The sequence below is a fragment of the Mirounga leonina genome, unplaced genomic scaffold (genome assembly GCF_011800145.1).
Source record: "Mirounga leonina isolate KUSES-001 unplaced genomic scaffold, KU_Mleo_1.0 Mir_114, whole genome shotgun sequence".
Taxonomy (NCBI): Eukaryota; Metazoa; Chordata; class Mammalia; order Carnivora; family Phocidae; genus Mirounga; species Mirounga leonina.
In genome coordinates, this window is record NW_023270265.1 from 5,883,461 (window position 1) to 5,904,896 (window position 21,436).

Here is a 21,436-nt window from a genome sequence, read left to right on the forward strand (position 1 = left end):
TAATAATCCATCCCATGGAAATTAACTGGGTGTGGTGCTTATCATTTAGTTACTTTAAAAATATGAGGTAGGGGCGCCTGGGTGGCTCAGTCGTTAAGCATTTGACTTTGGCTCAGGTCATGATCCCAGGGTCCTGGGATCGAGTCCTGCATTGGGCTCCCTGCTCAGCCGGGAGCCTGCTTCTCCCTCTGCCTGCTGCTCCCCCTGTTGTGCTCCCTCTCCCTCTCAAATAAATAAATACAACCTTTAAAAAAAAAAAAAAGAGGTAAGATGGAACTAAGAGGTCAAAGACCATACTACTTGGAAAAACCAGTTGCAGCAGCTTATGTCTAACGTATCTCTGAGCGTATACACACACAGCCAGACACATCTGTGCTTGCACGGTGGCAGATGTTATACGCGGTGGTAGATGTATGAAACCGGAAGATAACACACACACCAAACTGTGGGTTGTGTGCATTACCCGGGATTTTCCAACTGTCTATTGTTTGGAATCTCAAAATAAAAGACAAACACAGAATTGAGTGGCTGAATGGAACTTACCTTCTCAGGAAAAGTAAGAATTTTGGCCACATGAACGGGCACAGCTACCTCATCGATCCTGAGATTGGGGTCAGGTGAGATGACTGTTCTGCCAGAAAAATCCACTCTCTTTCCTGAGAGATTGCCTCTAAATCGACCTAAATCAACAAAAACATGTCATAGGTCTCCATGGAACAAACGTGTGCTGCTTTGGAATAGTATGACCACAGAGAACTAGGGAAGTCTGTGATTGCTAATTAGATAAGCTGGACATACACTCCAGAAAAAGGTAACAAAGGCAGTAGACTGTCTCCTGCACATTTTCTTGGAAACATACCCTGTTTTCCCTTTAGGCGCTGGACGAAACCTCTTGTCCATTTCTTGGGTGCCATGTTGAGGGGAATGCCTGAGAGCTCGCTGTTAATGTAGAGGGCACACTGTAGTTGCAAGAAATCCCAGTCTTCCATGATCATCTGGGTCTTTGCTCCTGATATCCGATGCTAAAAATGAGCAGAGAATGAGAAAACATGATCCTGGGTCAACCTGACTTTCTTGATGAGAAGTGTTTGCAATAGATAACGCTCCTAAATCTAGTGCTTGGAAGTACTGACTTTTTTTTTTTTCATTTTTTTTCATTATGTTATGTTAATCACCATACATTACATCATTAGTTTTTCATGTAGTATTCCATGATTCATTGTTTGCGTATATCATCCAGTGCTCAACGCAGAACGTTGTACTGACCTTTTTAATGACGTCATTTAGGAAAATGATTTCTGTCAATTTCATCGTCAGATCATCTTCATTGGTGCCAGACTTCAAATCGCTCACGACGGAGGGTCTGATACACAAAGGGGGCACTAAAAGTCGTGTGAGAATCAAATCAGAGGGCTTTCCAGCTTCTGGGTTCATTAGAAGTAGAGGGACATCTTCAGCTGGGATTCGTTTGAATAAATTCAGAACTACTAAGGGATTCAAGTTTTCCTATAGAGAGGAGGAAAAAAGAATGGAGAGACACGTTAACTTTCCACAGTTTGGGCAAGTTTACTTCTCCATGCTCTCTACCCCATTCATCACTTAACTCAGAGTTAACTATACGCACTGAAAGAAATTTCTGTTGGTAACATGCTACGGTGGCAGAGCCCTAAAAACATACATGCCTTTTATTCCAATTATTTAAGCCAGTAATTCCACTTCTAATTATTCCAAAGGGAATGACTTTAGAAATCAACACAAAGATTCAGCTACAGGGATGTTCCCTAAAGCTGTTAACAGTGAAGAGTTGGAAATAGCCTGATAGGTTGCTGGCTAGATAAAATCATAGTATATCCATACATAAGCAACCATGAAGCCATAAAAAAAAAACACTACAGAAATGTAGCTATTGCCATGAAAGCTGTTCATAAAATATTGGTAAATGAAAGAAGCGTGTGTATGTTATGATCTCATTTCAGGGGAAAATGTACATCTGTACAGAAAAGAGGAAATGGATGTTTAGCAAGCTGTTAATAGTACTGTCTGTAGGTGAGTGGAATTATAATCTTCTTGCTTCTTTGTTTACATTTAAATTTTCTGCAGTGGGGCGCCGGGATGGCTCAGTCAGTTAAGCGTCTGCCTTTGGCTCAGGTCATGATTCCAGGGTCCTGGGATTGAGTCCTGCATCAGGCTCCCTGCTAAATTGACCTAAATTGACCCTGCTCAGCAGGGAGCCTGCTTCTCCCTCTCCGTCCCGCTCCCCCTGCTTGTGTGCTCTCTGTCAAACAAATAAATAAAATCTTGGGGCGCCTGGGTGGCTCAATTGGTTAAGCGACTGCCTTCGGCTCAGGTCATGATCCTGGAGTCCCAGGATCAAGTCCCGCATCGGGCTCCCTGCTCAGCAGGGAGTCTGCTTCTCCCTCTGACCCTCCCCCCTCTCATGCTCTCTATCTCATCCTCTCTCAAATAAATAAATAAAATCTTAAAAAATAAATAAAATCTAAAAAAAAAAAGCATTAAAAAATAAATTTTCTGCAGTGAACTTACATCGCCTTTGTATTTTTTTTGAAGATTTTATTTATTTGAGAGAGAGACAGAGAGAGTGAGAGAGAAAGAGAGAACACGAGCAGGGTGAGGGGCAGAGGGAGAAGACGACTCCCCGCTGAGCAGGGAGCCCGATAAGGGACTCGATCCAGGGACTCCAGGATCATGACCTGAGCCGAAGGCAGACGCCCAACCGACTGAGTTACCCAGGCGCCCGCCTTCCTATTTTTTTTTTTAAGATTTTATTTTTCATTTATTTGAGAGAGAGTGAGAGCATGAGCGGCGGGAGGGGAGAGGGAGGAGACTCCCCACTGAGCAGGAGGCCAGAAGAGGGGCTCCTTTCCAGGACCCTGGGATCATAACCTGAGTTGAAGGTAGACACTTAACTGACTGAGCCACCCAGGTGCCCTATATTGCCTTTGTATCAACTTCATTTTATAGAAGTGCTATGCTATAACAACTTCCTCATAAGAACTACACGCATGATCAGAGAAACTCAAAGATCAAAGGTAAGAATGGTCAGCTTGTGTCTTGTTGCTGAAAATTACATTTTCTTGGGATTAAATACTGTGTGACAAAGAATATGTGTTACAAGCAGAACTTGCTATGCGTAACTTAATGAGACAGGGAAACAAAGTTAAGAAGAAATGTTTGAAAATCCACTGCCCTTAGGACACTGTCACAAGAGGACATTTCTGTGGGCTTGCCCTGGAGAAGGCAGTGGACTTGGGGAGAAAGAAGGAATCCTGCTTGAAGTTTTGCAGTCCGGGTCCCTGCCCGCAGAATTCCCTTCCTCAGCTTCCCTGCCTCCCAGTAACGTGCACCTCACGGCCACCTGAGGCAGTCGGAGGATATCTAACTAAGAGTTCTAGGAACAGGATGAAGGCCAGATGTCCCTTGCAGTACCAGGGTCAGTGCTAGACAAGAACATCACAGAACTGAAGGCTGTTGGAGGAGGGCAGGAGGACTGACAAGAGTCTGGAGACCAGTTCCTGGCCAGAGCCGTTACTCCAGAATGACATAACACTTGCCTCCCAAAGGGCACGGGGAAGAGAGCCCTGATTTATTGTTATGTACTAGGAAATGGAAGTCAGGGACCGCTGGAGAGACAGAAAGAAGGGCTGTTGGGTCCAAGGCACAATATCCAAATAGCCAGGGTTCCCTGGTGGAGCGTGGACTGCCCTAGGTGGCACAGAGAAGCTTAGCCTGCCACTCAATCTGCTGGGGTCGCTATGGAAGGCATTTCTACCTGGTGGGGAGGCAATACTGATGCTATCTATGGAAAGATTCTTCCCCCCCCCCTTTTTTTTTAAAGCAGGCTCTACCCCCAGTGTGGATCCCAATGCAGGGCTTGAACTCAAGACCCTGAGATTGAGACCTGAGCTGAGATCAGGAGCTGGACACCCAACCGACTGAGCCACCCAGGCGCCCCTCTATGGAGAGACTCTTATCTGCAGGTCCACCAACTCCTGGATTTGCATTAAAACAGGGAGTGGATATACACTAGTCTTCTGGAGATAGAGTCCAGAGTTTTTGTTTAATTCCTAAAGAGGGCTGTGACCCAGAAAAGGTCAAGAACCACTGCTCTAAGGTTTCCTCTAACTCAAGGATGCTATGCTGCCCATAAAGGCACATGAGGTTCCACACTCCTGGAAATTAAACGGGTAGGTAAGCATGTCAGGATGTGGACCACCCTGAGTTTAATGAGCTTCAGGGCAATACACCCACCTGTCTGCACGATAGCCCTCTCCACAAAAGGTAAAAAGGACTCACTGATGCTTTGTTCACTTAGGTGACTAAGGGGCCCTCTCTGAGGAAGGGCCATTCGGAATCAGGCAATGGTGAATTCCTGTTTCGCCCCCTCCCTCCTTTCACAGCTGGTATAAGAACCAGGATAAGTTGATGGTCTCTGACAACTTTGGAGGCCCTGCCACTGCTCCAAGCACTGTAAAGTCCTCAAACAGGACCTCAGAAAAATGGATCTTGTTACAGAGCACACTTAAGGAGAAACCAACAGAAATACAAGATGGAACACAGGTGTTACATGAGGCACAGACAATGGACATGCGGTTGAGAAAAGGGTGAGATCAAAGGGTGGGAAGAGCAGAGGCTGCAGGGAAGAAGCTAAGGCAAGGGGGCGTCTGGTGAGGAGGGGGAGGGAGCACAGTCAGTAAGCCAAAGGGACAGAGTCCCAGCATACACATGGAGAGGGGAGGAAGCCTCACCTGTCTTTACCATGACTGTTATTACTTATTTTCTTTATAATTTTGTTGTAAATTAAATCATACAGTTGCACTAGAGAAGTTTGTTTTCATTTATTAATTTTTAAAGGTTATTTAAGTAATCTCTACACCCAACATGGGGCTCGAGCTCATGACCCCAAGATCAAGAGTCCCACACTCTTCTGACTAAGCCAGCCAGGCACTCCTGTCATTATTAAAGCTTTTTTTTTTTTAAGAGAGGGAAAGAGCGAGAATCTTAAGCAGGCTCCAAGCCCAGCGTAGAGCCTGACACAGGGCTTGATCTCACAACCCTGACATCATGACCTGAGCCAAAATCCAGAGTCAGACGCTTAACTGACTGAGCCACCCAGGCATCTCCATTCTGTCATTAGTATCACGATAATGTCAGTAGCAGTGCTAGGTACAGCAACTGGGTAATATGCTCTACGCGCTTGCTCTGCACCAGGCACTGGGCTAAGCGCTTTACCTGGAATTCATCTCTTAATCCTTACAACAGCCTTAAAGCAGATACTCCTGTAATCCCTGTTGACAGCTGAGGAAACTCAAGCCCAGGTTGGGTCAAGTGTCTAAAGTCACAGAACAAATAAGCAGCAGAAATGGGCTCTAATCTCCCATCTGACCCCAAAGTCAAAGCTCCTCACTACCCTAAACCACCTCTAGGGTGTCAATCTGGGCAGAGTGGGGTGGGGTACACAGGGTGGTGGTGGCATTGGGGCATGACCTGAGCGCCAAGCTGGACGCTCTAGACTAGTGACTTAAACGGGAGGGGGTTACCTGTAGATCCGAGTCATTCAGGAGACTCTGCCCAAACAAGATGCCTCCCAGGCCATACGGGAGTACTGCGCTACTGTCGACAGTGTGTGGAGCAGGGACAGTGGCTGCCGGTCCCGGGCAGGGAGCTGGCCGTGGTAAGTAGTGGTGTGGTGCCAGGGAGGCTGATCCAGGAGCAGCAGAGGGCATGCAGGGGGATGGCAAGTAAGGCGGCCCCCAAGAAAGCCCAGACACCTCTCAACCTCACAGACTGAGGCTGCTCCCCAGGCTTCTGACTGCTTTCTGCACAGTCACGAGCCTGCAAAGTGCCTCTCTCACAGCTGTACAAGGGCAAGGTCACCTTCTTTAGCTCACACCCTCACTTCCTCTGCAGTAGCTTCGTCCTAACTGCCTTGAAGACACTTCTGCTTGAATCAATCGCTGACACCGTCTCCCCATTTCCAGGATCACTTTCATTTTCCAGAGGTCTGTGCACATGCTCAATCCCCTCTGACGGCTCCCTCTCCCACACATCTCCCTGGTGGTTGGTCATCAACTGCTGTCCTTCTTACCGCACCAGTGACTCTGGTCTCTGGCTCCTTTATTGCCACCTAGGCTCAGGGTCTGTTTTCCTTGTAACGCGCCCCCCCCCCATCAAGACAGAACTTACATATATTAAATTGTACAAATCCTAAAGAGACTGACACATTTTTACACATATACACCACACACACTAGTGTTCAGATCAAAATATAGAATATTTTCATCTGTCCATAAAAGGATCCTGATACTTCTTTTCAGTCAGTACCAAGCCCTCACCCCAGGGGTAACTGCTCTCCTCACATCTGTCAGCAAAGATCAGTCAGGCCTGTTCTTGGACTTATCTACATGGAATTATACACTATGTACCCTCCCCTGTACAGAGTTCCTTGTTCTCAGCAGGATTCTGACATTTGGCCAGGCTGTGTGTGTCAGGAGTTCACTTTTCACGCAGGATAGTATTCCATCGTGTGGATCTGTGACAATTTTGTTTATTCTCCTGTTCACAATCATCTGGACTGTTTCCAATTGTGGCTTTTATTAATAAAGCTGCGACAAACATTCTTGTACAAATATTTCTGTGGACACAGGCACTCATTTCTCTTGGGTATGTACTAAAGAGTAAACCTGCTAGGAAGTATGGTGAGCATAGGAAATCGTCAAACAATTGTTCAGAGTGGTGATAACCTTCCACACTGCCACTGTCAACGTAGGAGTGCCAGTCGCTTCACATCTTTGCCAGCACATGGTTTTCAGTTTTTTTACATTTTAATTTTTCTAGGGGTGTGTGTGTATAGTTTTAAATAGCATTTTCCTGATGACTAGTAACATTGAGCAATTTTTCACTTATTTATTAGCCACATGAATATATCCTTTTGTGAAGTGCTAATTCAAGTTTTGCTCCCACCGCTTAAAATCAGGATCATATTTTTCTTACTGATTTTGAAGGACTGTTTCCTATATTCTGGATATGAGAGTCCTTTGTCAGATACACGAATGTTGACTGCTTTCTCCCAGCCCATGGCCTGTCTTTTCGCTCTGGTAATGGGTTCTCTAGGAGAGCAGTCAGGCTCTTCCGCGATTTCGTCATTTATTCACCATGAACTTTCCTGCTCAACACCTTCCCTGGCTCCACATTCCCAGAGCAGGCTGCACTCTACACTAAGCTCTCAATTGTCTGGTCTCCAACACTCTAGTTCCCTTGGCTATAGTCTTCTGGATCATCTCAGGCAAGGCTGTCTCAAGCACTACTGAAGATTACACAGGGGGCAATCCATGTGAAGAGCTTGGACAGTGCCCATCCCTAACAGCAGTTGCTGAAGGCAGGGTGCTTTTATTAGCACTCGCTGGTCTTTCAGAGCCTCAGCTTCAGAAACAGCCTACACACTGTCGCCTGGACATGCTGAGCTCACTGCCCTTCACTCTGTAAATGTGACTCACCCAGATCCCACCACATCTTTCCTCAGTCTTCCCTAACCAGGTCCAAAGTGACATCTTCCTCCCGATTTCCCGCTGAGCTTCCTGTCTCTGCCACTCGTATGATGGTCAACACTCTGCCCTAGGATATCAGTTATCTTTTCATAGACTAACTGCTTGTGACACATCTAAACTGTGGGACCAGTGACAGCAGACCCACCGTCTTGCAGTTCCTGATGCTCCCGTAAGTCTGATAGAACTTGGTACTCAGGAACCATTCAACTCATTTGTTAGTCTCGTATACTACCAATTCTAGACTGTACTGTGGGAATTAAATACTAATCGAAATCAGAGCAAGGCAGAACAGGGTACCTCACAAAACCCTACTAGTTAAGTCTGTGCCAAGTAAAGTAACGGGAGTCACCTACAATTTCTTAGATCTCAGTACCCATATGAGAAACAGCATCTCTCAATTTATGATCTATATAGCCACAATCTCTTATGATAAAACACGTTACCTATACAATTAAAAATGCGTGCGTTAGGGGCGCCTGGGTGGCTCAGTTGGTTAAGCGGCTGCCTTCACCTCAGGTCATGATCCCAGTGTCCTGGGATAGAGCCCCGCATCGGGCTCCCTGCTCAGCAGAGAGCCTGCTTCTCCCTTTCCCTCTGCCTGCCGCTCTACCTACCTGTGCTATCTCTCTGTCAAATAAATAAATTAAAAAAAAAAAATCTTAAAAAAAACTACATTAGTTATAAGGCCAGTCTACATTAAACATCGTGTAACATAAGCACTTGTCATGAAGTATTCCTAGAGATCTAACTTAATCGGACTTCTCATCTTGAAAGAGGTGTTCATCAGAGAGAGGGAGCGGGTGAGAATGGGTGTGTGGGATGCAGGGGGAGGTAGGCAGAGGGCAGACATGTGTTTTCAGGCTCACCTGTGCCCTTCCCAACAGTGGTTCTACTTCTTTGTTATGCTCGATGGCTGTTTCAAAAGACTGAAGGAAATTTGATACGATAGGATCCACCACTTTTTTGTTGGTCTTGTACTTCTCATGAATTATCTTCAGTAATCCACATTTCTTTACGGTACCTGTTAGGAGTGAATTTATTTACCAAGATTGGACTAATGAGGTACTTGGGTCAGGCTGCCCTGAGATTGTAGTCTGGTTAATGAGGTCGCTGAAAATGCATTTGCCAACAGGGCAGCAGTTGCTAGGCTCTAAAGCCTCATTTGCAAGAAAAAAACCTGACTTCCCAACACTGCATGAAACTAATAAGCTAAATGGACCAAAGTGAATGCAAAGGGCTTTACTAAGCCTTTTACGCGTCCTGCTCACCATTAAAAGCGCCACAGTAATGGCAGATGTTCTTCTTTCGGCACTTATCAGAGATTTTCTTCTTCAGTCCACGTTTCTGGAGGTAGGTCAGGCCAGGCCTCTTCAGATAATCCAGAAACTGCTTCTTCTCCTCCTGGGACAGCATGATGTGGCAGCAGGTTTTACAGATCATCTTTTAAAAATTAAAACAGATAAAAGGATGAGAGATGAAAAAGCCTTTTAAAAATGTCACCCCTACCTAAAAAAAAAAAAAAAAAAAAATCACCCCTACCCCTACCTCTTGCCCAGGACATGGAAACTGAGTGACATGTCCAGAGATACGCACAGAGAGGTGGCTGATGTTCACCAGAATGCTAGCTGTAGTCATAGCTGGCTGGTAGGATTTTTGCTGACTGATTTTTTAACTTTGTGCTGTTTTGTACTGCTGGATTTACTGTTATTTTTCATAGCGTCTACCTACCACCTACTCAAGAAAAATCAAAGAATAAAGAATCCTTACGCAGTTTAACTTACTGCAAGATGCAATATTACGTGTGTAATGTAAAAATTCTCCCTAGATGTATCCCCAACTACTCCCAATTCCTAAGCTCACTCCAATGTCCCTGAGCAGTAATTCCTAAGTTTATGCCTTGAAAACGAACACGTCTGCGCCTACCTGTAAGATGCCGATAACTGCTCTGAAGTAGCCCACGTGAAAGCATGGCAACTCCAAGTCAATGTAGCCGTAGTGGCCCAGACAGTCAGCCAAGTTTTTCCCACAGGTTTCGCAAGGACGGTCCTTCTCACTTGTACCCTTTGGATAAAAGCACACCCAATTATTAATGGGAGACCACTGGACGGGAAAGTGGGACCGGGTGACTCTGAGTCAGAATCACCTGAGAAGGTGCAGAGTATTCACATCCCATTGACCAAAGGCTGGAGTCCCTGAGATGGTGCAGGAGGCATAAGGGAGATGGAAAGAAGCTCTTGCTTCTTCCAACCTGGCAAGTCATCAGTTTCATCAGCATGTCAAGCCACATGAGCTGGGAGGGGGTGGGGACTTACCATCCTATGGTCAAGCACACCATACAGCAAGGGAGCATGGTTGTTGTCCTGGCTGTACAGGTTCTTACTCACAACCTGGATGTGGGCCTGCTGGCGCATCTCCTCAGGGGACTTCATTCCAAAACAGATGTGGCTTCTGGAATAAAAAGAAACGGGAGCTGGGGCACCTGGTTGGCTCCATCAGTAGAGCATATGACTCTTGATTTCGGGGTTGTGAGTTCAAACCCCACGTTGGGCATAGAGCTTGCTTAATTAAAAATAACAACAACAACAAACGGGAACAATTATGTCAAAACCACTTACCAAAAATGGTGATTGCAGTGACCCATCATAACCAACCTTACTCTTCCAACTGTTTACAGGCTCTGCTCCATTATTAAATATATTCAAGTCTCTCCCATTTTTCCTTGGTAAACACTCCTTCATCCCCCTGAAATCATTTCCATTCTTACTATCAAATGAATGGTGTTCATCAAGGTCACCGAGCCCACCTGCTTGCTAAATCCTGGTAAGAATGTGCTCATCTTACCGCTCTGCAGTGCTGGATGTTAACTCCGCCTTCCCCCTTATCCTGAAATATTTTCCTCTTACAGCCTTGGGGACACCACATACTCTCTGTGTGTCCCCGTGCCATCTGTTCCTTCTTTTGTGGTTGCTTCTTCTACTCCATCCCTTAAATATTCTGATCTCTCCTCACCCAGGGTTACGACCCTCAACCCCTTCTTTTCATTCTAGGCATCCCTCCTGAGTGATTGTGTCACTCAGGTATATGTTAACGTCCATGTAATCCCCATCTTTAGACCAGCTACTGCTACTCCGCGGGAGGCCGTCTAGACACCTGTTCCGCGCAACTGCACAGGAACCTGAAACTGGACACATCTAAAACAGAACCCGACACTTTCGTCCCCAAATCTGCTCCTTCAATCATCTGACCAGCAAACTGGGGACTTACTGTGTGCCAGGCACCATCTTGAGGAGCTGCGGATACAGATTAGATGAGACAGACAAGGTCCCTGCCAACATGGAGCTCACAGTTCAGGGTGGGCAAGACAGACAGTAAGCAAATACATACACAAAAGTGAACAGATACAGAGAATGAAAATGAGATGAAGTGGTAGAGAGTCTGAGGAAACTACGTTGTGGGGTCAGAAAGCCCCTGTGTAAAACTGACACTGAAACTGAATTCTGAGTAAGAGGGTGCCAGCTTTAAGACGGGATGGAGATGCGGCATTTGAAATAGAGAATCATTAGGGCAAGGGTCCCAGAGCCAGCACAAGCTTGGCATTCAAGAACCAAACCAACCAAGTCAGTATAATAGAGTGCAGAAAGCTAATGGTACAAGATGAAGCCACTGCGGCGTATGGGGTCAGGTCATGCTGGGCTTGGGAACATTGGTATAGAATTTACATGTTAGTGCAATAAAAAGCGGCTGGAAGGTTTTAAACTGAAGAGTCAGAAATCTAATTTGCATCTTAACAGGCTCTCTTGGGCTGCTTTGTGAGAACAGATTACATCTGAATATGGGTGGGGTTTGGGGTGGGCAGGAGGGGCCGGGGTGAATATGGAGAGATCACCTGCAAGGATTCCTCCAAGTAAGACACTTGTTCCCCATGAATGGCAACCATCCAAACAACTGCCCAAGCAAGAAATTCTCTGTGTCAATCTCATTTCTCCCTTCTCTCGTTCCTACTACTCCTGTCAATTTTACACCCTAAACCCCTCTGAAATCCATCTCTCCAATGACACTACCACAGGACATCATCATCCCCTGCCTGGACCCCTGCAGTGGCATCCAAGGACTCCCTCTTATTCTGTCCCCCAAGAATCAAGAGACCTTCCAGAAAAGAACTCTTTTATCAAGACACTCCCCAGCTTAAAACGCTTCAGAGGTTCCTTGGCACAGAGGTGCCAAGATAATTCTGGAACACAGCTTCAGATCTCCTGCTTTCTTCTCATCACCCCTTTCTCCCTCCAGTATGCTCCTTAAAGGCTGTCTGGTCTGCATTCTTCTGCTCGAATCTCTTTCTCATTGTCCTTGCACTAGTCAACACTGACTTGTCTATCTTCTCCAACTAGAAGAGGCAGTAAGGTCTTATTCGTGTCCTAGCCCTAAGGCTTATGCCTGGGCCTAGCACACAACACCTTCCTCAGTTAAGCGTCTGTTAAAAGAATGACTGGTTCATTTTTCCCGTGTAAGCTCTAAGGGGAGGCCACGGCCTGATAAATAAGCTCTGAAGGAGAAGGTCCAGAAGAGCAGCCTCCTTTCTGAGACTGCTACACATCGCCCAGTGGTACAGCTTTCTAACTGGAAACGCTATCCTTTCAGTCAGCAAACACTGCCTCCGTGTTACATGCCCTGCAGCAAAACCAGAATTAGACACATTCCCCGCCCCAGATTGCTCCCCACGCTGCAGTGGCAAAAAAGATTGGCCGGGAGAGGCCATCGTATGACCTCGGGAGGACTCGTGCGTAGCTCCACGGTGCGCGCATCGCCACGGCTCACGGCACATCCCAAGGCCAGGGACCACCCCCGGCCTGCAGTCCCCCAGGTGCTGGACTGCCCTCTGCCTGACCAATTTTCTTTGACCTACCCTGATACTTCTGATCTTTGCCCACACCTTCCGCTGACTCCTGGCCCTCCCCTTCCAATGGACTCTTCGAGACCCGGGACCCCTGACGCCGCACCCCCTGCCCTTCATTTCTCCACCTTACATTTTCTTGGCGACATCCGTCTCTCGGAACTGTTCCTTCACCATGGTGACGGCTGCCGGGGTACCCTCCTCGATACTCCGGGAGCTAGACTAGAGAAACGTAGCTCGCCGTACTCCCCGAGGGGGCTTCTCGCCTCGTTGCTAACACCTCGGCGGCATCCCGTCGGCCACCGTAGAGCGCCCCACGTGGTCGCTTCCTCTTCCGCTACTCGCCGGCGCGTCTGTCAGTCAAGAGAGGGCTTCGGACAGGGCGCTTTCCTGCCTTCTCCCTACACTGCCATCTTGCGGCACCTCTTTGAAGCTGCACCGGGGCCTGTTCTGTAATTTCAAAAGCCCTTTAGCGGTTCGTTTCTCCAGGTCGTGTGACCCCTGCGGAGTGATTGCGATGCCTTGCCTCAGAACGTTTAGGCAATCAGAGGGACAAAAACTGCGTAAAATGGAAAATCGTCATTATCAACATCAATACCATCTTAATTAAGACCCTCTGATTTTTTTAAGTAAAGGGGAAGACTAAAATGAACCTGCTCAGGGAACAGAGGTACAAACTGGAAGACCGCCAAAGGAAATAAAGAGGTCAGAAACACGGCCATGCATGCAGTTTACAAAGTTACTTTAAAAAAGAAATGGGGGCGCCTGGGTGGCTCAGTTGGTTAAGCGACTGCCTTCCGCTCAGGTCATGATCCTGGAGTCCCAGGATCGAGTCCCGCAAAGGGCTCCCTGCTCAGCAGGGGATCTGCTTCTCCAGACTCTGACGCTCCTCCCTCTCATGCTCTCTCTCTCTCAATAAATAAGCAAAAATCTTAAAAAAAAAAAAATGAAAAATGAATTAAACTTATATTATTGATAACAAAAACAGAAGCTATAAATCTGCGAAAAGTCAGTCATGGTGAGCAAGGGAAACAAGATGAGGGGAGAATAAGAATTGAAGATCATTAATGTATTGAGGAAATAAACTGCTTGCCCACAGTCTGTGACAACCTGTGGGAGGTGATCCTAGCGTGACATCTCGGCACATGATACTACCAAGGAAACCACACTACTGTAGGACCTAGTGCTACAGAGCCTGAAACTTCTTTACTATTTGTGAGACACTCTAGACAGAACCAAATCAAATGGTTCAACTCCTTTGAGTTTTAAGAAGGGATGCTGTTCAAACTCCATGCATCGTCATTAGCAAAACACAAATGTAACAGACAAAAAGCAAAGGAAATCAGACTTTACTTATTTCAGCAGTTAATCACTTAAAATCCCTTTGGAATAATGTATACAATACTATACTAACACGATTCGACGAGTGGCTTTTATCATATAGAGGTTAGAAGCAAGGTTCTGGAACTACAGTGCCTCTCTGAGTACCACCACCTAAAGTTGTGTGACCTTGAGAATGTTATTTAGCCTCATTGTGCCTTAGTTTACCCATCTTGTAAAGGGGGTAAGTAATCAGTACCTTACTTCTTAGAGTTAGTGGGGAGGTCAAATGGCAAAATGAGTGTGAAAGTAATTAGAATGAACAGGCACATAGCAGTCACTCAATGAATGTTAAGTATTGTTACTCTGAAAAATGTAGAAAAGCTATCCTCAAAGCCTGCACCTTTGTCTCTTTTGCCACACTGACCTTTAGAGGTCCTAATGTCTCTTTTTTGAACATGCACGTATGTTCTTTATTTTTGCATGACCCCGTCACTTTATTTTTTATTTATTTTTAAAGATTTTATTTATTTGACAGAGAGAGACACAGCGAGAGAGGGAACACAAGCAGGGGGAGTGGGAGAGGGAGAAGCAGGCTTCCCGTGGAGCAGGGAGCCCGATGCGGGACTCGATCCCAGGACCCTGGGATCATGACCTGAGCCCAAGGCAGATGCTTAACCAACTGAGCCACCCAGGCGCCCGACCTCCTCACTTTAAACAACTAACAAATTTATGGATCAAACACTGATAAAAGCTCATTTGTGAGGGTAAGGACTAAGATTTTCAGAAAAACACAAAGGAAGAATTTTTTATTTTTCATACAGAAAATTACCAGAGACTCAAAAAAAAAAAAGCAATACTTAGCAATAACCTAAAACGGTCAGTTCTGTGTAGTTGAAATAACAAAGGTTTTGAGTCGGGTTTCTGCAGTTTCCCTCGTTATAAAATGAGGAGGCTGGTGGACAGGATCTCCTAAACTGTAATTCGGTTTACCATAATTCTAGGCACGGGGTATTCAGGACAACGAACTGAACCGAAATTGAACATGTGCTCGCGTAAATCTAGTCCGCGGGAGCTCCCTGGGGGCGGGCCTTAGGCACTTTCAATCCGGCATTGGTGCGGCCGCCCTCGCGGGCCTGGCCACGCCCCCTCGCCGGCGGCGCTCGGGGGCCTTCCGTGCGCATTGATATGATTGGCCGGCGGAGAGTGGTTCTCTTTTCCTCCCCGGCTGCTTGAAGCTAGGCCGCCATCATGGTGAGTTTCCCCAGACCCGTGCAGTTATCCGGCGCGTATCTGAGCCATCCTTCGTCCCCGGGTCCTGCCGTTTGTGCTGCGGCGGCCCGAAGTCCCGTCGCTCTTTTTTTGGCTGTGTCTGACGGAGGCTGGTTGCCGAGAGTCCCGGAGCCGTCGGTGGGGAGTCCGGGCTGTGCCGCGGACCCGGGCACGTCGGACTTCAGAGTCCAGGGCCTGGGGACTGCGAGGGCGCCTGCTGCGTTTGTCGGCTTCGTGGAGCCTGGTGGATTGGGCGGGGTGGGGTGAGGCCCATCTCACCTGCGTTCTCAGTTTGGGATAGGCGGCTTGGAGGTGATGGCAACCCAAGAGGTGAAGTGGGTGCCGGCGGCGCCCGGGCGAGCGAGTCGTGGCGAGTGAAGCTGTTCGCATGTGTAAGCTAAAACATCGTGAGCCGCACGGAACCTCTTGTACTGTGCGGAAACCGAGGCCCTGGGAAGGGAGGCCTCCAGAAAGCTGGCCTTAGGTACATGAGGGGTGCGCTCTGTCAGTGAAGGTTCAGCGCCTATTTCTAATTGGACCTTATCTGCAAGTCCCCTCTTCCCTCCAGTCTTTTCGAGAGTTGAGGACTGTTCAAGTCAACTTACTTTGGTTGGTTTTGAAATCTAGCACCCAGTCGTTGCCACGAAGGCCTCTGCTTTGTGTCCTTTTTGGGTAGAATTTCTTTTTTACCGAAGTGTAAGCATGCTGAATGGCCACGTTCCTAGGTGGTTACTTGTGTAAAAGCTGTTGGGCCATTTAGAAGGGAGTAGGTTTTCTTGTGGGGTGTAAAATTGGCCGTGCAAGACTGGTAGTTTACCTGCAGATGGTGGCAGCGTTTGTGTCAAACTTGTGAGGGTGTTACAAACGTAGTTGAGACTAGAGGTTTGTGCGGGTCGAAGTAGTTTTACTGCACAGAAAGGGTTCTTACGTGAAGGTGTTTTTGTTTTTGTTTTTTTTTTAATTGCCCCTAAGGGGACAGTGCAAAATCTGGAGGCATTTTTGATCAAAACTGCAGTTGGGGGTGCTACTGGTCTCTAGTGGTTAGTCCCCACAGAGAAGTAGTGGGACCAGAGTAGTAGCGTTGAGATTGAGAAACCCTGCTCCAAAGTGATGCCCACAGCAAAGTGAAGATTCCAGAAAGCTTTGGGGTGCGTTCTCTTAGTACTGAGCGTGTTGGACGTGCCTTAGGAGTTAGGCACTGGGAGTGTGTGGGTTTTTCTTTTCATGGAAGCGTTCCCGCAACTAGCTCATGTGGTTCTTCAGCATTTGAAATGTGGCGCCTGCAGCTGCAGAACTGCATCTTAAATGTGACTTCATGTTTATGAGTTGTCCACTTATGGCTCGTGGGTACCCATTGGCAGTGCTGTATCTCGGAAAAATCTCAGCAGGCTCAAGAAGAGGTTGAGTGGATCATTAACTAGTGCATTATGTGTGTTTTTAGAACGACACAGTAACTATCCGGACCAGGAAGTTCATGACTAACCGACTGCTTCAGCGGAAACAGATGGTAAGGAAGGGCACATCATTGTTTGTCGCTTCAAAAGACTCATTTTGTAATAATAAGCACTAAAATCTGTTACTTCTTTTTAGGTCATTGATGTTCTTCACCCCGGAAAGGCAACAGTACCTAAGACAGAAATTCGGGAAAAACTAGCCAAAATGTACAAGACCACACCAGACGTCATATTTGTGTTTGGATTCAGAACCCATTTTGGTGGTGGCAAGACAACCGGCTTTGGCATGATATATGATTCCTTGGATTATGCAAAGAAAAATGAACCCAAACACAGACTTGCAAGAGTAGGTGTTCTCATTGTTCAACAGCTGCTGAAGACTGTTTTTTAACAGCATTGTGTTGTGGATGCAGTGGAATGAGCAAGAGCAAGCAGATTGGGGAGGGACAGCCCTCAGACTTAAGGAACTAAAGTGGTTAAGAGAGAAGGTTTTTTGATAAATGTACAGATAGATTACAGGGCTTCAGTAATGGGGTCTGCAGCTTTTGAGGAGGTGACCTTGAGCTGGGTCTAGAAGGACAAGTAATGTAGTACTTGTGGAGATAGGAGCTGGAAATAAGGGGATGGGTTTGGAAGCGTTGGCACCCAGTTGAGATCCTTAATTCTAAAAGTCTGAGTTTGATCATTTCCTGAGTGACAAGCACTAGAGTGAACTACAGCAACGAGCTGAGCAAGCTCCCTTAGATTCTAGATCATAAGCTGCAGGTTGTTATTTTGAAGTACTACTTGTGTTTTTCTCTAACTCTTCCTCACTGCCATCAGATAAGTCTTCCAGTAGAACACCTGTGAGGGAAATCATGGTGATGTGGTAGACAGATGCTGCACTCTTTAGTTGGGTGGTCTGAGAGGCCTTGCTGAGGAGGTGACCTTTAAGCTGAGATCTGTGAAGATTTGGGAGCAGTCTGGGCAGCAGGAACGGCAAGTGCAAAAATGGGCAGAGTGAAGATGAGTAGGTTGGAGTGTTGAGAGCACATCTGAGTACTGTGCCACTGATTTGTACGTATTGTGTCTCAATTGGATTACCTGTCTTGTTTTAGTAAAGACAAGTATTGTTAAATGTACTTGAAACAATTGTGATTTGGGAAGCTGCATTTCTTGAGCTACCTGACTTGGTTATGGTCCCTCCCAGATTAGTTAATGCTGAGTTGATGTTTGCAAGTCACTTAAAAGGTACTCCTTTTTCCTTTAGCATGGCCTGTATGAGAAGAAAAAGACATCAAGAAAACAGCGAAAGGAACGCAAGAACAGAATGAAGAAAGTCAGGGGGACTGCAAAAGCCAATGTTGGTGCTGGCAAAAAGGTATTGTTCATCAAGGAGAATACAGAAATGTCATTGCAGGTCTTTAGTTTCTAGAAAGGAGGGATTTGTTTTTTAATAACCTTTTTTTAATGTTTTTTCTTTTCCCACTTCTTCTGGATTACAGAAGGTAACGTGTTTTGAGACGCTACATGATGTAGTATCTTAACACCTCACTAGAGTAGCTTTGCCCACCCTTTGTCAGCTCACAGATCAGCACAACACAGGGGCCACATCGGTTCAGTGATCCTAGTGGGCACCTTGGAAGCCCTGTCAGGAAAAGTGTCCATTTTACTGCGAATTGGTTTGGACTGTTAAAGGGGAAGAGTAAACTTACTTGTTTAAAACAGATAACTTGTTTAAGAAGCAGTTGAATCAATGTGGCCCGTGTTTCCCTGGCATGCTGGAGAGGCAGGTGGGATCTCACTTGCTTTCCTCTCCAGTTAGCCAAGACTTAAGTGATTTTAATGATAAGCAGCTTTTTACCAGCTTTGCTAGCTAACTGTAAATAATAGTTGAATGGAATTAAGGTGTTGGGTTGTTAAATTAACAAATAATCAAGTGTTCTGTGAACTTTTTTTTTTTTGCCTTTTCCCTCTACTTTCTTGGATTTCTTGTTCATCAGAAATGAAGTGTCTAGCAGGTACTGAGATTGTGAGCACGGTGTGGGGATGCATCACCTTCACTGAGTTTGCTTTGATGCTTTGCATGTTGGCTTTTGGACAACAAGAGTTTTATGTAGTATGATCTCTTATATTTGTTTTAAAATGGCGTATTATAAGGAAGGGAGAGAAACTTTTAATCACGTTTATTTTGGAAATTCAAAAATGCATGTTATGTTGCGAAGTGACCTGGTGGAGGAAGGTGGGTACTCTACTGAGTAGGCATCTTTTAACTTGTACTTGGGAAATGCTGTGTCCCAGAGTTACATACCCAGGAAACGGCTTTAGTTAACACAGGGCTTGGGAAGGGGCCTCATTTTGTCATCAGCAGTCTTTCCCTTGGGGACCCCAGGGACTGGTCGATTTCTTTGGCAGCTCTGGTAATAAACTGGTCTAGGAAATCTGGCAAAGTCTCTGTTCAGGAAGTGTTCGATCAAAGCTGCCTTTTACCGTTACATTGCTTTTTATTGATCTCTAATTTTTCATCTGATGTCCATTTTTCTTTCCATTGAAAAAATTCCAAGGTAATTGTATATTCACACCAAAGCCTCTGATAAATATGCTTTTTTCATAAGTTTTTGGTCAGAATGGTCTACTACCCCATGTTAAATACATTTTTGCACATTTGAGCAGCCTAAACCAGCATGTAAGGTGGGCTTAGTAGAGGGGTTGGGGGTTCGTAGAGTTTTAAAACACTGGTAGTCACTGCCCCTGTGTGCTTCCTCTAACAGTGACTCCCTGCCAGGCAGTAGATCTGGGTATGCCTGCCCAGGCCTCCAATCACATTGTCTTTCCAGCCACAGAGTTCTAGTAATGGATGAACTGCCAGAGGAACTACTTGCTGCTTAGAACTGCTCCTTGTTTGTGAGGCGGCTTATACCTATCAACAGAAGTTGCCGAGGTTGCAGAAAAGATTCAGTCAGTGGACTGATCTAGAACCAAGGATGTTTAACCCATTCTTGTCTTCATTCGGTCTTTGGGCCCCATATGTTTGTGCTCGTTAGTGTTCGCCGGTGACGTGTGGAGGGGCTCCCTGTGGGGACCTGAGCCATCACTGTTCCTGCTTCAGGTTGCACTGGTGCATTTCACTAGCATAGCTCTGGAAAACTGGCTGGGAAATGAATGTGTAAATGAGCACAAGTATTCTTTGGCTCAAAATAGCCAGGCTTACTAATGTTACTTTTAACTGTTCTTGTTTGGATGTTGGAATTGGTATTTGCTCTTACCTCTTGGGTACAATAGAGTTGTTTTAAATTAAGGAATAAATAGTCTCTTGTTTAAAGAGCACGAAGCATTTTCATTTCAGCCCAGTTCTGCCTTTTAAAAAACTAATTTGCACTACTTTTGGTGGCTGTGAACAGTAGCTTTTAAAGTATTGAGCTGAGACAGGTTTTAAAAGACTTGCTTGATCATTTAGAACTCTCTCTTTGAGGTTAGACTCTAGTGTGGGATGATTCCCGGGTCTTTTGATGGTGCTTGTGTGCCCATCATGATGTTGCTGAGCAGAGGAGGAGGGCTGAGGGTCAGGTATGTGTACTTCATGTATGCGTAGGCAGTGGTAGCCTGGATTGGCACTGCTGTTGGCATGATGATCTCCTCATTGTGAAACCATCATGCCACTTTGTTTACATAAGAACCATACTAATCACATGAGGTATTCTCCAAATTGGGAAGAATAAAAATGAGTGTGTCTCAATAGCGCTCTGTATACAATTAAAAAGAAAACAGTTATTTCTAACGTATTTGATTGCATGCATGTAAATGCAGATTATGTTGGAATTTGAAAAGGAACTATTAATGAAATATTTCTTTTCCTTCTTCCCTCCTTTCTCCCTTCCCTGCCACTGATTCAGTGAGCTGGAGATTGGACAACAGGTATAATTCAAGCTTTTCATGTGGATCATTAGGCTTTACTGATAACAGTAATTCGAAAGTCTAGAGTATGTGAAATAGTTTTGTTTTTTGTGTTTGTTTTTGCATGTGAAGTAGTTTTAGAAGATTTACAAATGCTTTGAAGAATCGTAGCTTTTTAGATACCGGTAGTGACGTGGTTTTGTTTTTAAAACAGTAATACTTAATTCTTTATTCCATTTCTAATGTGAATGTTTGCAAGTTTTATTTCTTGATGCTCTCATTGTGTTATGATCACAAACTTAACATTTTAGGTCACTAATACTTGTTTTGCATGAGTGTCATTAGTTTTGGAGTTTGCTGAAGATTTTAAATTTTAATTCTTAAGAGTTTTAAAGGTGGTTCACTAACTAAATTTTTCCTTTTCTTTGTTTCACAGAAGGAGTAAAGATGCTGCAGTGGCTTTATCTGGTTGTGCAGATTTTTCATGAGAGGATCAATAAACTAAGAATGTTAACGTGTCTGGTTGTTTGAAATGTATTTGAAGTTTACTGGGAGCATTATGAAATTACTCTGCTGTAGAGCAGATTTAGATTGCTGCCCAAGTTCACATGTTCCAGTACGCTTTTAGTGAAAACTTGGTATGATTGTCGTTCCTTGTAGTAGCACACAGATGTGGGTGTGGGGTACCAGCAACACGAGAGCATACAGTGCCAGTCTGGTGTGCTCATTGTTAATACCTGCCATCAGTCTAGTTGGTCAGTATCTGAAAGACACACTTGAAATCTGAATTCCTTTTGGTCTTCCTAGAACTTGACATCGTTCTTATTACTGAAAAATTACTTGCCTCAGTAGAATATTACTAGAGTACATACTCATTTATCACAAAGTAAATAGGATCTGCCAAAATCACCTGTGCATTGTAGGTTTGTGCTTATGGGATAAGTGAATGGTGTATTATGAGTGGGGAATTTGAAAGGTTAGTATAATGAATATTTGCTTGTAGTGTGTAATTGCTTGGTAGATCTATATGCTTTTGGTGAAACATGGAGGGTTATGTAGTG

The 21,436-nt window shown here is 45.4% G+C and overlaps 2 protein-coding genes across 5 annotated transcripts in view; one reads left to right on the top strand and one right to left on the bottom strand.

Moving 5' to 3' along the window:
• The window catches only part of POLR3A (RNA polymerase III subunit A), a 49,687-nt gene extending 36,920 nt beyond the window's left edge, over positions 1–12,767 (bottom strand). Inside the window, exons 1-8 of one of the 2 annotated variants that reach the window (XM_035022663.1) lie at positions 12,590–12,767; positions 9,878–10,013; positions 9,489–9,626; positions 8,834–9,005; positions 8,432–8,586; positions 1,267–1,506; positions 860–1,022; positions 544–680 (exon numbers count right to left, since the gene is read on the bottom strand). In XM_035022663.1, coding sequence (XP_034878554.1) covers positions 544–680; positions 860–1,022; positions 1,267–1,506; positions 8,432–8,586; positions 8,834–9,005; positions 9,489–9,626; positions 9,878–10,013; positions 12,590–12,633 — 1,185 coding nt within the window. In that variant the 5' untranslated portion in view covers positions 12,634–12,767. The remainder of the gene's footprint in view (positions 1–543; positions 681–859; positions 1,023–1,266; positions 1,507–8,431; positions 8,587–8,833; positions 9,006–9,488; positions 9,627–9,877; positions 10,014–12,589) is intronic. The other variant, XM_035022671.1, reaches the window with a different exon arrangement.
• Positions 12,768–14,970: 2,203 nt separating this feature from the next.
• Positions 14,971–20,908, top strand: RPS24 (ribosomal protein S24). Of its 3 annotated transcripts, XM_035022684.1 has the most exons (8): positions 14,971–15,030; positions 16,490–16,555; positions 16,639–16,848; positions 17,752–17,862; positions 17,987–17,989; positions 18,485–18,502; positions 20,375–20,396; positions 20,812–20,894. In XM_035022684.1, the coding sequence occupies exons 1-6, from the start codon at positions 15,028–15,030 to the stop codon at positions 18,488–18,490; spliced, it is 399 nt and encodes a 132-aa protein (XP_034878575.1). In that variant the 5' UTR covers positions 14,971–15,027; the 3' UTR covers positions 18,491–18,502; positions 20,375–20,396; positions 20,812–20,894. The 3 variants fall into 3 exon arrangements, with proteins under 3 accessions (XP_034878575.1, XP_034878585.1, XP_034878592.1); XM_035022694.1 differs by lacking the exon at positions 18,485–18,502 and having other exon boundaries at positions 20,812–20,908; XM_035022701.1 differs by lacking the exons at positions 17,987–17,989; positions 18,485–18,502.
• The last annotated feature ends 528 nt before the right edge of the window (positions 20,909–21,436 follow it).

Bases quoted from the DNA above. Each gene is read 5' to 3' on its own strand.
- RPS24 (XM_035022684.1), top strand. The intron at 16,556-16,638 runs GTAAGGAAGGGC...ACTTCTTTTTAG, and splicing joins TGCTTCAGCGGAAACAGATG to GTCATTGATGTTCTTCACCC. The intron at 16,849-17,751 runs GTAGGTGTTCTC...TTTTTCCTTTAG, and splicing joins CCAAACACAGACTTGCAAGA to CATGGCCTGTATGAGAAGAA.